This window comes from Corylus avellana, chromosome ca2 (assembly GCF_901000735.1).
Source record: "Corylus avellana chromosome ca2, CavTom2PMs-1.0".
NCBI classification, from domain to species: domain Eukaryota; kingdom Viridiplantae; phylum Streptophyta; class Magnoliopsida; order Fagales; family Betulaceae; genus Corylus; species Corylus avellana.
Genome location: NC_081542.1, coordinates 50,367,039 through 50,380,448, shown reverse-complemented (window position 1 = coordinate 50,380,448; position 13,410 = coordinate 50,367,039). Strand labels below are relative to the sequence as shown.

The window sequence follows — 13,410 nt, the reverse complement described above, 5'->3', positions numbered from 1 at the left end:
GTTAGGTCCCAGGCAGGTCCCAGTCCCGGTTAGGTCCCAGGCAGGTCCCGGGCAGGTCCCTTTAGGGTCCCAAGCAAGTCTCGGGCGGGTCCTAGTCAAGTCCCGGGCGATTCTCGGTCAAGTCCTGGTCAGGTCCCGGTCAAGTCCCGGGTGGGTCCTGGTCAAGTCCCGACGAGGTTCTAGGAAGGTCTTGGCAAGATCCATTACTTTAAGAATGAGATGCTTATAGTCGGAAAATGGTTTACGGTTTTCAAAACCGTAAACCATTTTCCTAAAATTAAAGAAGAATTTTTGGTCAAAAGGAAAATATTTTCCGTTGACCATTATTTTACGTCGAAGTAAACACCGTAAAATACGGAAATCATTTTCTGGAAATCATTTTACATCGAAGTAAACGGAGCCTTAATTAATTGGTTTAGATCTCTTAAGGCAAACTCAGTAATTTTGTATCAAATTTACGAATCTTATAAAAATTTGTCAACCTTACTTATATCTTTGTAATATAATGGCCAATTTATTGGTTAGGTTAAAATGTTTTAAGTATTAAATTTAGGGGGCCGAAGTACATTGAATTTTTTTAGGGCCAAAGTTAATTAAAAAAGAAAAAAAAAAATTTTTTTTTTTTTTTTTTGGGAGGAGGGCTACCAACGTTAAATTCAAAAGCGTGGTGAAATGTTAGAATTTTAAGTGTCTCACTTTGATTAAGTACAATGTGCATATTAATTCTTGAATATTGTCTCAATATTGCAAGTGGATTTAATTAAGGAAGAGTTTTAGTTAAGGTTTGTTAACATTTTTTCTGTCTGATTCCTTGGAAACCTCCAAGAAAATCCCCCATTCTTTTTTTTTTTTCTTTCTCAGTTTACTCGTTTACAATCTTATTATTATCATTAATTTTTAATACCCGTTTGATCTGGACCTGATTGTTTCTGCTTTGAAATTTGAATAGTAATTGCATGTTTCCTTCCGGAGAAATTGTAAGGAAATGTGAACTTATTCGCGCGTTTCATTCAATTCAAAGAGTCGTGAGGAGCAATCAAAGTCCAATGCCCGGAAGCCACGTCGAGTCGTTGAGTAAACTACGTAGAATCATTCAAATTAATAGCGTATGTTGGTGCTCAAAGAAATTCAAGGCTATAAAATGCGAGGATGTCTGCTATTCTCAGCACGAAAACTCTCTCTATATCTTCACGTTACGTACAAAAAACACATATAGATTGTGGTGTCGGACTAGTGTTGGAGACATGCCGGGAAAGGAAATTGTTGTTGTGAGTGAAAGTGAATGGCAAAGCGTGAAGCTGCTGACGGCGGTGGAGGATCCTTTCGGAGGCCTCACTGTGGAAATGGCCGACCAGCCTATGGACGCTGCTGTCTTCGCCACCAAGCTTAGAGCTTCCATTTCTTGTTGGAGACTGCAGGTAGGTTTGCCGTTGGGGTTGAGAACCCGAGAGTGTGTTCGGCACTGCAATTTTATGAACCAAAAATACGATATATATAGTAAATCAACTCGTTTGAAAGTGTGTTTTAAAAAATTGTAATTTGAAAATGTAGAAAAATTTGTGTTTTGAAACTGCATGCAAATGATATATTTTTTTAAAAACGTATGGTTTTAAAGGCCAAACTTTCGAATAACACATTTTGAATTTATTATTTTTAATTTGCACGTTTTAAAATCACAAACCCAAACGGACAAAACTACAATTCTTCTTCTATCACACTGACTATATGGTTTTGTGGGTAAATTGTATATGATTCTTATGTTATTGGTCAGGAACACTATAGTTTTTGAAGTTATTATTATTATTATTTTTTAATTGTGGAACATTCATTTAGGAGATTTGTCTAAAAATCTATAAATTATTTATTTTTTGGATAATTGAAACATATATTTGTTAATGCCAAAAATCTTGGTCTAACACAAGCGCAATGTAAATTAAACCTTAAATTATTTGCACTTTACTATTTACTTTATGGGTCCTAAATAGTAAATATGCTACAAACATAGAATACCCTACTGCATATATATTCTTAGAGATGGGACTGCAGGCTACAGGTGCTAAGAAAAAAAAAATATTTTAGAATTATTAAATATATTAAATAAAATTTTATTTTTTCAACCTGTAGGGTAAGAAGGGAGTTTGGATGAAAATACCTATTGAGCAATCCAGTCTTGTTGACGTTGCTGTAAAGGTGACTCCTCCGAAGCTCATGTTTGAAAATTACACAGCTGTTCAGTGTTAATCTCTTCCATTAACGTTTAACTTCTGCCATGCTCTTGTGCAGGAAGGATTTTCGTACCACCATGCGGAGCCACAGTACTTGATGCTTATATATTGGCTTCCTCAAGGAACTCATAGTCTTCCTGGAAATGCCACCCACCGAGTTGGTATTGCTGCTTTTGTCATGAATGACAGAAGAGAGGTAATTCCTTATATTCTCATCATTGAAATGCTGGTTACCATTCTGCATTTAAGATGTGTACCTCACTTGTAATCTTTTCTGCCTTCATTGTTTGGTTGTTTCCTTTGCAAACTTGTTCATGATTGATTCATTATTTGACAAACTTCAAATGCTAGTTGCTCTAAGTCTCTGTTTCTCTCTGTCTCTGGCATTTGTATTCTCTATGAATCGATCTATTTTTCGCAGTTGTTTTTGAATTTTAGGAAGAACTTATGTATTCTTGCTTTTGAAGTAATAGAAGAGACCCCTGTATAGTTTATATTGCATATTTAACTTGAGAAAATTGCATTAAAATTCTGCATTTTCAACTTTTACTTGTAGTTGCTAGTGGTCCAAGAAAAGCTTGGGTTTTTCCGGGGAAAAGGCATCTGGAAGTTACCTACAGGAGTTGTTGATGAGGTAATTATATCTGGCTGAGCTTTTCATCTTACATATAAACTATGCATTGAGTATATTATTCTTATTAAACTTCATCATGTCCAAAGGGGGAAGACATATTTGCAGCTGCAGAGAGAGAAGTCAAAGAAGAGACAGGGGTAAGTGATAATTGTGTAACAGAGAGTTTTAATCAGATTTGAATTATTATGAATGTCAATTACTTAAGCCATCTACATATTTTTGTTCTGCTTCAGATTGATGCAGAATTTGTGGAAGTACTAGCATTCAGGTAATGCATTTGCTCAAAATCAAATAATTTGATAAATATACTCATTTTATAGAAAGATAATGATAGAGTTTGCTTCTTCTTTGACATAACTTACAGACAAAGCCTCAAGGCATTCTTTCAGAAGTCGGATTTATGCTTTGTTTGCATGCTGCGACCGCTTTCCTTCGATATCAAGATACAGGAATCAGAGATAGATGCAGCTCGGGTAATTTCTGATCAAAGAAGAGCATATGGCAACTCTGAGAAACTAATTGTTTTAGCTTTTATTGTTGCTTACATTTAACAAAGAAAAGAGGAAAACAATTACTGACAAACTTGCTTCACATATTCTTTATTGCCTGCAGTGGATGCCATTCGAGGAATATGTAGCACAGCCATTTATCCAGAAGGACGAGCTTATGAACAACGTTGCGGACATTTGCTTGGGAAAGATTGAAAGGAAGTATTCTGGATTTACTCTGATGCGATCAACATCAAGTATTTCTGGCAAAGAGCGCGGCTTGTATTCGAACAGACCTAGGTCAAGCTTGGAGGAATATGCAGCACAGCCATTTATCCAAGAGGACGGGTTTATGAACAGCGTTGCGGACATTTGCTTGGAAAAGATTGATAGGAAGTATTCTGGATTTACTCTGATGCGATCAACATCAAGTATTTCTGGCAAAGAGCGCGACTTGTATTCGAACAGACCTAAGTCAAGCTTGGAGGAATATGCAGCACAGCCATTTATCCAAGAGGACGGGTTTATGAACAGCGTTGCGGACATTTGCTTGGAAAAGATTGATAGGAAGTATTCTGGATTTACTCTGATGCGATCAACATCAAGTATTTCTGGCAAAGAGCGCGACTTGTATTCGAACAGACCAAGGCCAAGCTTGGAAATGAGGAGTAACATGCTCATCAGCGGCCTATGATTTAATTTGATTTTTTTCCAATTTTTTGTATTCTTTGATTTATATTTTAAATGGAAGTCTTATCTCATGTGTGACTCCATTTTCTATTGTCTTTAAATACCTTATTATTTATGAATAAGAAACCAATCAAGAATTTATTCAAAGCTTGTGTTTGTGAGAGTTTAAGAGCTTCTCTAATTGCTCTACCAAAGGATGTCCAGGATTCCTCGAAAATCCTACTGCTAGAATTGTTTTGCTTATTTTCTCAATAATAGGGAAGCTAAGGAGAGACGATCCTGGTAATTTTAAGCGATGGGTTATGGAAAGTTGGCTCTAATACCAAATGTTACCAATTTTGGATAGAACTCACCCTTGAAAACCGACTTACAAGGACAGGATACCCAAGAGCTTATATACATATGGTCAAGATTTAGACTTAACCCATGTGGGACACTAGAATCGTAACAAACAATGTGCTCCCCAAGAGTGCAGCTAAACGGACAAATCTGTTGTTTATCATCTTTCTTTCTGGAATGAGAATAATTGATTACTTCAAGCAGAAATTTTGTTCAATAGCTTGTATTGTAAGTGGCAATCATAAAGTTGCAATAACAAAGCAAAACCTGTTTACTTGGTCGCACACAACCTCTGAAAACAAATGAAATTCTTTGGTTTCTATCATTCTCCTTTACACAAAATGTCCTCCAGCAACTAGAACATAAACACTTGTGCAAACTTCGTTTGGAGTTTGCTACAAGTAAATTTCTTCTGATATGGATCAAGTAGATTTCCTTTATAAGCAGAATCATTGGCATGAGCACGAATCTGCTACATTCTGATGCATGTCCACCATGTTAGTCTGCTTGTCCCTTGATTTTTATTCTACCATCCGATTGAAAGTTCAGTCTAAGTAGGGAAAACTTACCAGATTCAGTTGGATAGCTTGAAGCCTTGAACAAATAAAAGTAACAAACTTAGCAAGCATTCCTTAGATTAAGCCTCAGATAGTCAGATCCTACGTACCCTTTACGCAACACCGATACCGATGAAAATACGTATTTGTATTGTGAAATGCCTGCATAAGACTAATTAATGACAAGAAGCCGTTTCCCAGAAATTGAAACCACTCAGGAATTCTCCATAAACTATGAACTTTGCAACATCAGCAGAGCAAGTAAGCTTTCTTGTCAAGTATTTCAATGGAGAATTGTTGCTCAAAATCCATAACAATTAACAAGCTCTCTGTCCAGGCTTAAGTTTTTTGTTAGTATCGAATGCAACAATTGCAGTTTTGGTGTTCTGGCAAATAATAAAGCAAAAGAGGATAATTACAAGTTTACAACAATTCTAGTAATCCCCAAAGCTGATTTTCTTTTTTGTAAACCTCTGCATCTTCTTTCAATTACTGCTGTTATTATTTCCTCTTTTTCTTCATCTTAGATTCTTATTACTTTGACCTGAGGAAGGCTGCTTTTGCCACAGGATTCATCTATCCTTGTTGTAGAGGAAAATCATAAATGTGTTGTTGCATCAAATTGTTGTAATCGTGGCTTATTTGGAAGTGGACTCAACTCAAATCCGAATCCTAAATTTCAAAAACTTATGCAGTTATGAATGTTTTGGGCGTTATGAGAAGCTTTATCAATTGTGATGTAGGCTTTTTTATATTTCAGGTGTCAATTTTCATTTAAATTTGCATAGCTGTCGTTGTGCATCCCGGTATATTCAATTGTGTTATCAAACTGACATGTGTTCAAAATACACGTAATTTTTAAAACTTTATCCTTTGTTTGGCATCCATTCAAATTGAGATTCCTTGATAGAAACTCCTCAAGCATGGTAGCCAAAATGTCTTGGTTTTGGAAACATGTCGTTATCATGTTTCTCCCTCAAGTACAGTGCAAACTCTGCCTGCCGCCCTGCTGCACTGGCATGAAGAAGAGCATCCTTCTTCACTTCTACGTATGGGATAATAGGAAAAATTCAATCGGCAGTTAAAACAACATAATATACACTGTTAACAAAACAAACCCTCAACTATAAAATAAATATTCTCCATTTTACTTGAAATAAATAGAATCTGATCATGGCTGGAGTCGGTGGCCGGCAGCTAGACACTACTCAATGATGTCGAAGGCTTTTAAAGCACTGTATATTTTGTTGACTCAAATTCCACAACCACTGGGGTAGTGCTCGGGACAAATTAAGGCTGTTTTAGACCTTTGGGTAGCCTTGACGACTACTTGAAGCAGTTTATTAAGAATAGACATCAAAAAGTTGAAATTATGTTGCCTTCTTAAACTTGTAAAAGGTAACTCTTCATTCTTGGCAAAAGGCCCAACGATAAAAGCAATACACCCGTTCGGAGCATTGACTACAATGTTCTTTTATTGATAATTTAAGGGTAGATAGCACCGTATGTAATGTTACCCGGGTAAGATAATTATGAGATAAAAATATAATTTTTATTATTACTTAGTAAGTAATTAATGGTTAAACATTTTATTTTGAGTAATACTATTAGTCACATGCTACTGTCAATCCGTCTTTAAAATTTTTTTTTTTAGAGAAATAGTGAACATTATTCTTTTCATTCGAAATGAAAACACAAACATTTATGCAATTTTCAAAATTTGAATTAATTACATATGTCAATTTAATGAATTTGATTGGAGAAAATTGTCGTGGGAGGAAAACTTTGTCGGACGTAGAGACAATCGTACATGGAGAAAAAAGCAGTTGAAAATATGTAATTCAGTTGGAAGTAGCCAAACTCAAGTGGAGACAAAGGTGCTTCGTCTGTTTTCTTGTGAGGGTAGATCGCTAGACATGGAGACAAACAGCTAACTACTGGGGATTATGTTTACAATCCACGGTGGGCAAAATAGGCCCAATGTTATCCACTTAGCTATGAATTCTATCCATTATTCAATTTCTCAAAAGTTTTGTACATTTTCAATATATATGAACAGGTTATCCATCTCAAATCCTTATTGAACTTATACATTAATAACGTGTTCTAATTAGAAAAGAAAATAGTACATTATTAGCACTTCATCCTCAAATCTTAAAAAAAAAAAAAAAAAAAAAAAAACTTTACCCATTTATGATGTTTAGAATCTTTGATTGCAATTATTGAACTAAGGATGACAATTCGGGTCGTGTCAAGGTATAAATATAATACTGTATAAATTAACTTTAATTAACTAACCAATTTAATTGAACAAGTAAAATCTCTTAATCCTAAATCGCCTGCTAATTTAATGTTGAATTCTTGTCGAATTCGTGCGTCGTGTAAAAAATTGCTAATCTTATACTGAACATATGATTTGTTGGGATCAAAATCTCTTACAATTGAGGTATTCAAAAATTACAGTATGATTCGGACACCCTACAAAAAGAAAACTACGATGCCCACTTAAGAGATCGGAATTGGATTTACTCATAATATATGTTTTAAGTACAAATTGTCAGCTTGCTTGCTTACTAAGGATTTATATGAAGCATTTATCCTATATCACTTGATTGGAATAGCTAGTAACAATTAATGAAAAAGAAATTTAATTATCAAAAGTAATCAATATGATATGGGGTAATTACAATGCTTAATTGGAAGATCTAAAAGACCTTTTTTTTTTCTTTTTTCTTTTTCTATCTTCTTCTTCACCTTCTACTTCACAAAAAGAAGAGAAAAACCTACATTATCCCCACACAACCGATCACTCTAATCAAAAGGGAAGTGGAAAATCAGGAAAACAACAGAAGAAAACATGGCACCATATATAATCACCAGGGAAACATATCTCAATTTCTTTCAGAGCAAGTGAGAAATTAGAATCATCATCATCAACATCATCGTCGTCGTCATCATCATCCTTGAAACAACTGAAACCTACCTTGGCCTTCCGGAAGAGGCTCCACTACCACTACCAGATCCATACATATGGCCTTGATGATAATTGTGATGATGTCCCATCATCATCATATTGGACTGCACCCCACCATACATCCCACCCCCACCAAACCCACCCCCAGAGTTCCCACTATTCCCAACACTGCCATCGCCACCGTCTCTCTCCCCTTGCCTTCCCATAACACTCTTCTCTCCCTCCATCTCTCTGAACTTCTGCAGATAAATCTTCAAAGGCTCAACATACTCTTCGAACCCAAGCGTCGTCATGGCCCACAGAAGATCGTCGCCGTTGATCGTCTTCCTCTTCTCCCTCTGGCACTTATCGGACGCTTCTCCTGTAATGAAGCTGATGAACTCCGACACACACTCCTGCACAGTCTCTTTAGCTTCCTTGGAGATCTTCGCGTTGGCCGGCAGAGCTTTCTTCATGATCCTGCTCACGTTTGCTATCGGCAAGAACCTGTCCTGCTCTCTCAGCGACGACTCGCTGCTGAAGTTTGTGTTGTGCCCTCCGGAATCGTTGTCGGAGTCGGCCATGAATTTGCAGAGATGGGTTTTGCAGAAGAACGTCAAAGAGAATGAAAGAAAGAGTGCATGAAAGTGAGTGTAAATTTGCAGAGAAGTTAGGGTTTTGGGTAAAAGCTAGAGAGGCCAAGCAGTAGCAGCAAGCTGGGGAATGTGGTATGGTGGTTTGTAATTGAGAGTATAGAAGCCAAGTTAAGTATGGTTTAATCATCGGATTAAATATTAAATCCTGTGCGACAGGTGGAATGGTATTGGGCCGTTCGTTTTTTCGATAAGTCTCTGACATGTGGACGTGGGATGAGACGTTGGATTGAAATGGGTAGAGAAGAGATCTTGTTTGTTTGAGGTTCTATCACGTGATCCAACCCCTTGGCGGGGTCGGCTCAGCTGCAGCCTCTAGCTTGAATTTAAGCTTACACCACTGAATCATCCCATGCATTGGGGGAAATGGGATCTCGATATATATTGCCCCAAACTACAATTTAGTTGTTTCATTTGCATTATTTCATCCTCACCTAAAATGAACCCTCAATGATTTTACGATATCTTCACTTATCTCAAATATAATGGATATACAAAGGATTGAGATTCTTGCAATTCTCATAAAGAAATGGTTGGCGGCACCAATTTACTCAATTTTAGCCGTTTATTTATAATGAATGGTTGACAACGAGCTACATTATTAAGAGCCCCCCCAAAAAAAAAAAGAAAAAAAAAAAGGTATTTTTATGTCTTGAGAGTACTAGCCGACCACCTCCTCAAAATGAAGAGATGGTCCGACTACTTTCAAAAATATGGTTTTAGAGGCGATTCGGCTACCTCCAAGCTATTTTAGGGGGTGAGCGACCACTCTAATATATTGAGAGTGATCGACCATTCCCTCACTTCGAAAGGGTGGTCTGACCATCTTTAACATGTTTTAAGTTGATTGATCACCATTTATTTGAGGGAGTTGATCACTCTATTGACCGAAGAATTTTAAGTCATTCATTGCAAATTATTAGCCCTTATCATTCTTAAAAATTGCAAGAACCTTGAAAAGATGAGGAAATAAAGGAACAAAGGACTAGATTTGGAATCTCTTGCATCACTTGGGCAAGAAAATAAGAGACAAAAAAGGAGATTAAGATTCACATTAATTAGCAATTGGGGTAGCTATTGTGAGAAATTAAGCTTATATAAAAACAATTTATTTAAATAAAATTTGAATTGTTGACCGTTTGTTTGAACAAATAAATCTCATATAGTCTTTCACATAATAACTGTCTAAATAATTTGAATAGCTAAAATTCCTATCGGAACGAGAGAATGGAAGAGCCACCTACGTAAAAAGAGCCTGTTGGGGGCTCAACCTTCTCAAGCCGTGCCACGCTGCCAATGAACTCATCTCGTCAGCCTTACGTGCAATTGATGATGTCCAGTTGTGTGTGGTGGGCCAATGTGATGATCCGATGGCGCTAAGACTTTTTCTTAATTGTCCACATTGGACGGCCCTGATTTCAAAAGCCATGACTATGTGGGTCCCCTCTTGCTGTTACAAGACATGCTACGTGGGCACATTGATGATTAGGATTGGTGGTAGGTTTGCCTACTGGACACCTCATTAGCTGATAATTAAAGTTTTATCATTAAGTTTAATTATTGGTCATGTTTCTATGTTGGGGGCATGCAGGGGTTCCACTTCACAAAGTGGTATGCTTTATCTTCAGCAGCCAACAGTGAAGCAGTATAGCACAACATAATTAAGGAACCAATTATTTAAGGAACCAATTAGATGCGTTTTCAGTGTTTAGTTTTTGTCAGATTAATTACAAAAAAATGTAAGAAATTTTTAGAACCAAGATTTTCTTAATAAATTAGATTAGAGATAACATGAAAAGCTTGGAATCTTCTTGTCAGTACGTGTTAATGCTTCTCGCATATACCTTAGTCTTTAAGAACAAACAAATTATATAATACCTATAAAGTGAGTTAAATATTAATTTTAAATTGATTTTAATATATTAAATTAATATAATTAGGTCATGTAATTTGTTTATGCTCAAAGTGAAAATAAAGTGGAGGGACAGGTGCACCACTTTCTGTGTCACTGGTCGACCCTAGACATCCAATACCACTATAGTACTTCACATCCAATCAAATACTCAAACCCCCATCTTTGGACGAAAATAATTATCGTATTTTATACTTTCATGAGCAAAAGTTGTTCTTTTTGTTCTTTTGAGATATAAGATTTGACACAATCTATACGGGATTCACCTACTCTAGAGAGTTGAAAGTGTAAAATTCAAGTAGATGGATCTTATTACCCTCATATCTCAGGCTGCCCGAATTTCATTGAAATTCAAGCAATCCCAATTCACACTTTTTTAATTATAAAAAATAAATTCGGTTAATTAGAACAAAGATTTTTTCTAAACTGAATTGAAGAAGTTAATTAATTCGACCCGGTCTATAAAATATTTTTTAGTACTATTGTAAAATCATATGTTTTTCTCATGCTAAGGGACAATTTTGTAAACGAAATTAAAAAAACTTTCTCGAACCTATTTCAGAGGAAAAGTAAGCCAATAGAAGTAGGTATAAAACCTAGCTTTGTGAGATCTTTATATCCCTATTATATGATTTCAAGGAGACTTGAAGATTAATTGGGCCAATGTACGTATATTATTTTTTACTCAAACGACCATGTGTAATCCACCATATGGTGCTTTTCATCTTTATATGTGCATTTATTGCTAATGCTTGCGGTTACGATCATCAGGGTCCTATCAATATTAAGGTGTGATTTAGGCATAAACAACTAGGCCATCATGTCCACATCCAACTAATAATGCATATAATTTTTGATCAGTCATTATGGTCCCATACATTTTTCTATCCAAACCCCAAGTGTTTTGCTCAACCATTAAGGCAATTGCACATTAATACGTACACCAAACCTTGCTTGTTAATTTGTCACCTTCATAGTCGAAATTAGTTTTGAGTAATTCTTAGAAAAAGGACCGTTTTAAAGAAATTTAATATTGTCTTTTACATTAATTTAATGTTGTTAATTACCATGTTTTTACTCGGCTAGATATATCAACTTGCCTACTCATGCTCTACCCACTTGCATGGGTATGCAACATGTTACCATGCCATGTTGAGATTGATGACACATGCAGTTCATCGTATACATGTCCAACGTCAGACCATGAGGAATACATGTAAGCGAGAGATTGGAAGCAAACTCAAAGACTTCTTGTTGGAAGTGTCTGCAGGAGATCGATATCTTCCATGCTTAATTTAATAAGCAATTTGATAAAATAAAATAAAATTACAATGCAAGAGAATAGGGGTGCCAAGAGTTTATATGTACGTACCTGAAATGGCCGCCCGCCCTCCCTTAGGTAATAGGCGGAGTATTTCTTCTCCTTGCATGCCTCTAGCCATGTGTTATCCGCTAATCAGGTATGATCTTGACTAAGTGAGATACATAGGGTCTTGACATGATAGTGGCACTGAATTCTCTGCTTCTTACAACAGTTACCGGATGTTGTGTAATACTATGTGCCTATTAATTAGGTTTAGGATGTTGCTTGATTCTTTGCCGATAGAACAGTTAGAATCATGTGGCAAATTAAAACAATTATCTCCTTTGCCCTCTGAGCAGCTAGCTAGTTAGCTAGTTCCCATGGGCCATTGAAAACTATGACTTGGGTCGGGTTGCTCAGCCCAAATGGATCTACTCAACCCAGGGCCAATCGGGTGATTACTCAGTAAATCATAGATATAATTGTAATTTGTGAAGTTGAGAGGTTAAAAAAGAAAGAAAAGAGATGAATAACCGAAGGTTGTAGAAGATTTGTGCAGATGGGGGATAGATGAGGCAGGCTGGAAAATGAACAGAGAGAATTTGAGGTTACAAGACGTGTCTCTCTTCAAAGCTTGGTAAACGGTTTATTTTGCCCTTCAAAGACTACTCGATCTATAATAAAATTGAAATACGTAGACGATAAGAGTAGGCTACCAACCTCTACATTTAACTTCCTTTACCAACTTCCAACTTCCAAAATCTCAACCAAGCTAAGACCAAGACCAATCTTTTGCCCCTCTTTTTTCTTTTTAACTTCAAAATTGCCATCGATCGCCATGTTGCTATTTGACCATAAACACCCTTGACGATTGCTTGGACAGAATGAGAGACCCCTCTTCAAATGGCCAAAAAAAAAGAAAAAAAAAAAAAAGAGAGAAATTAATAACCCCAACCCCAAGTCAATACATGATGTAAACACCATCACTATATATAACAATTAGTCATCATTAATTAATCTGTTAGCCAAAATTATGATTATAACCAGCTAATTAATTGGCATTGTAGCTTGCAAAATCAATTGTTGCACACTAAGTATATATATATATATCATATTAAATGTCACTCATTCTTGCCAAATGTCATTGAGCCAATAATTCTTAACTTATTTATTTTTCTTGCAATTACATAACATGTAGATTGGCCAAAACACCATATATCTATTAAACCATTAGTCAATCATATGGTAAATACTTGATAATTGGCAAAAAAATTTCATTGTCAACTCCAATTGATGTATATAGATTGATGAACAAGTAGAATCCTTGGGTAATTAATTAGTTAATCTATATATATACACTCATTCCAGGATCATTCTATCTTACCTTTCATTTTATTTGAAAAGTAGATCCTTTTTTTTTTTTTTTTGGTTAGAGTGAATAATTCTGAAAACTTATATAGTTAATTAAACGATGTATTTAATGATATCACTTTAACAAGTTCAATTTTCTGAACATGGCCTGTAATATGGGATAAGATCGAGCACTAAAGAAGTCAAGTAATAAAACAGCAAAAAGGGTAATATGATCGAAATTGAAAAGTGAAAATTATATTTGAACATCCAAGGATGGCTATGGTTGTAATTATGGAACTGATA

At 35.8% G+C, this 13,410-nt stretch overlaps 2 protein-coding genes across 2 annotated transcripts; one reads left to right on the top strand and one right to left on the bottom strand.

Moving 5' to 3' along the window:
• The first annotated feature begins 1,012 nt into the window (after window positions 1–1,012).
• On the top strand, window positions 1,013–4,145 carry LOC132172119 (nudix hydrolase 2). Its single transcript, XM_059583570.1, has 8 exons — window positions 1,013–1,418; window positions 2,125–2,190; window positions 2,284–2,421; window positions 2,782–2,859; window positions 2,946–2,996; window positions 3,093–3,127; window positions 3,224–3,332; window positions 3,472–4,145. The coding sequence occupies exons 1-8, from the start codon at window positions 1,047–1,049 to the stop codon at window positions 4,039–4,041; spliced, it is 1,419 nt and encodes a 472-aa protein (XP_059439553.1). The 5' UTR covers window positions 1,013–1,046; the 3' UTR covers window positions 4,042–4,145.
• Window positions 4,146–7,617: 3,472 nt separating this feature from the next.
• LOC132171818 (nuclear transcription factor Y subunit B-3-like) lies at window positions 7,618–8,629 on the bottom strand. Its single transcript, XM_059583221.1, has one exon. The coding sequence runs from the start codon at window positions 8,468–8,470 to the stop codon at window positions 7,913–7,915; it is 558 nt and encodes a 185-aa protein (XP_059439204.1). The 5' UTR covers window positions 8,471–8,629; the 3' UTR covers window positions 7,618–7,912.
• Window positions 8,630–13,410: the final 4,781 nt, after the last annotated feature.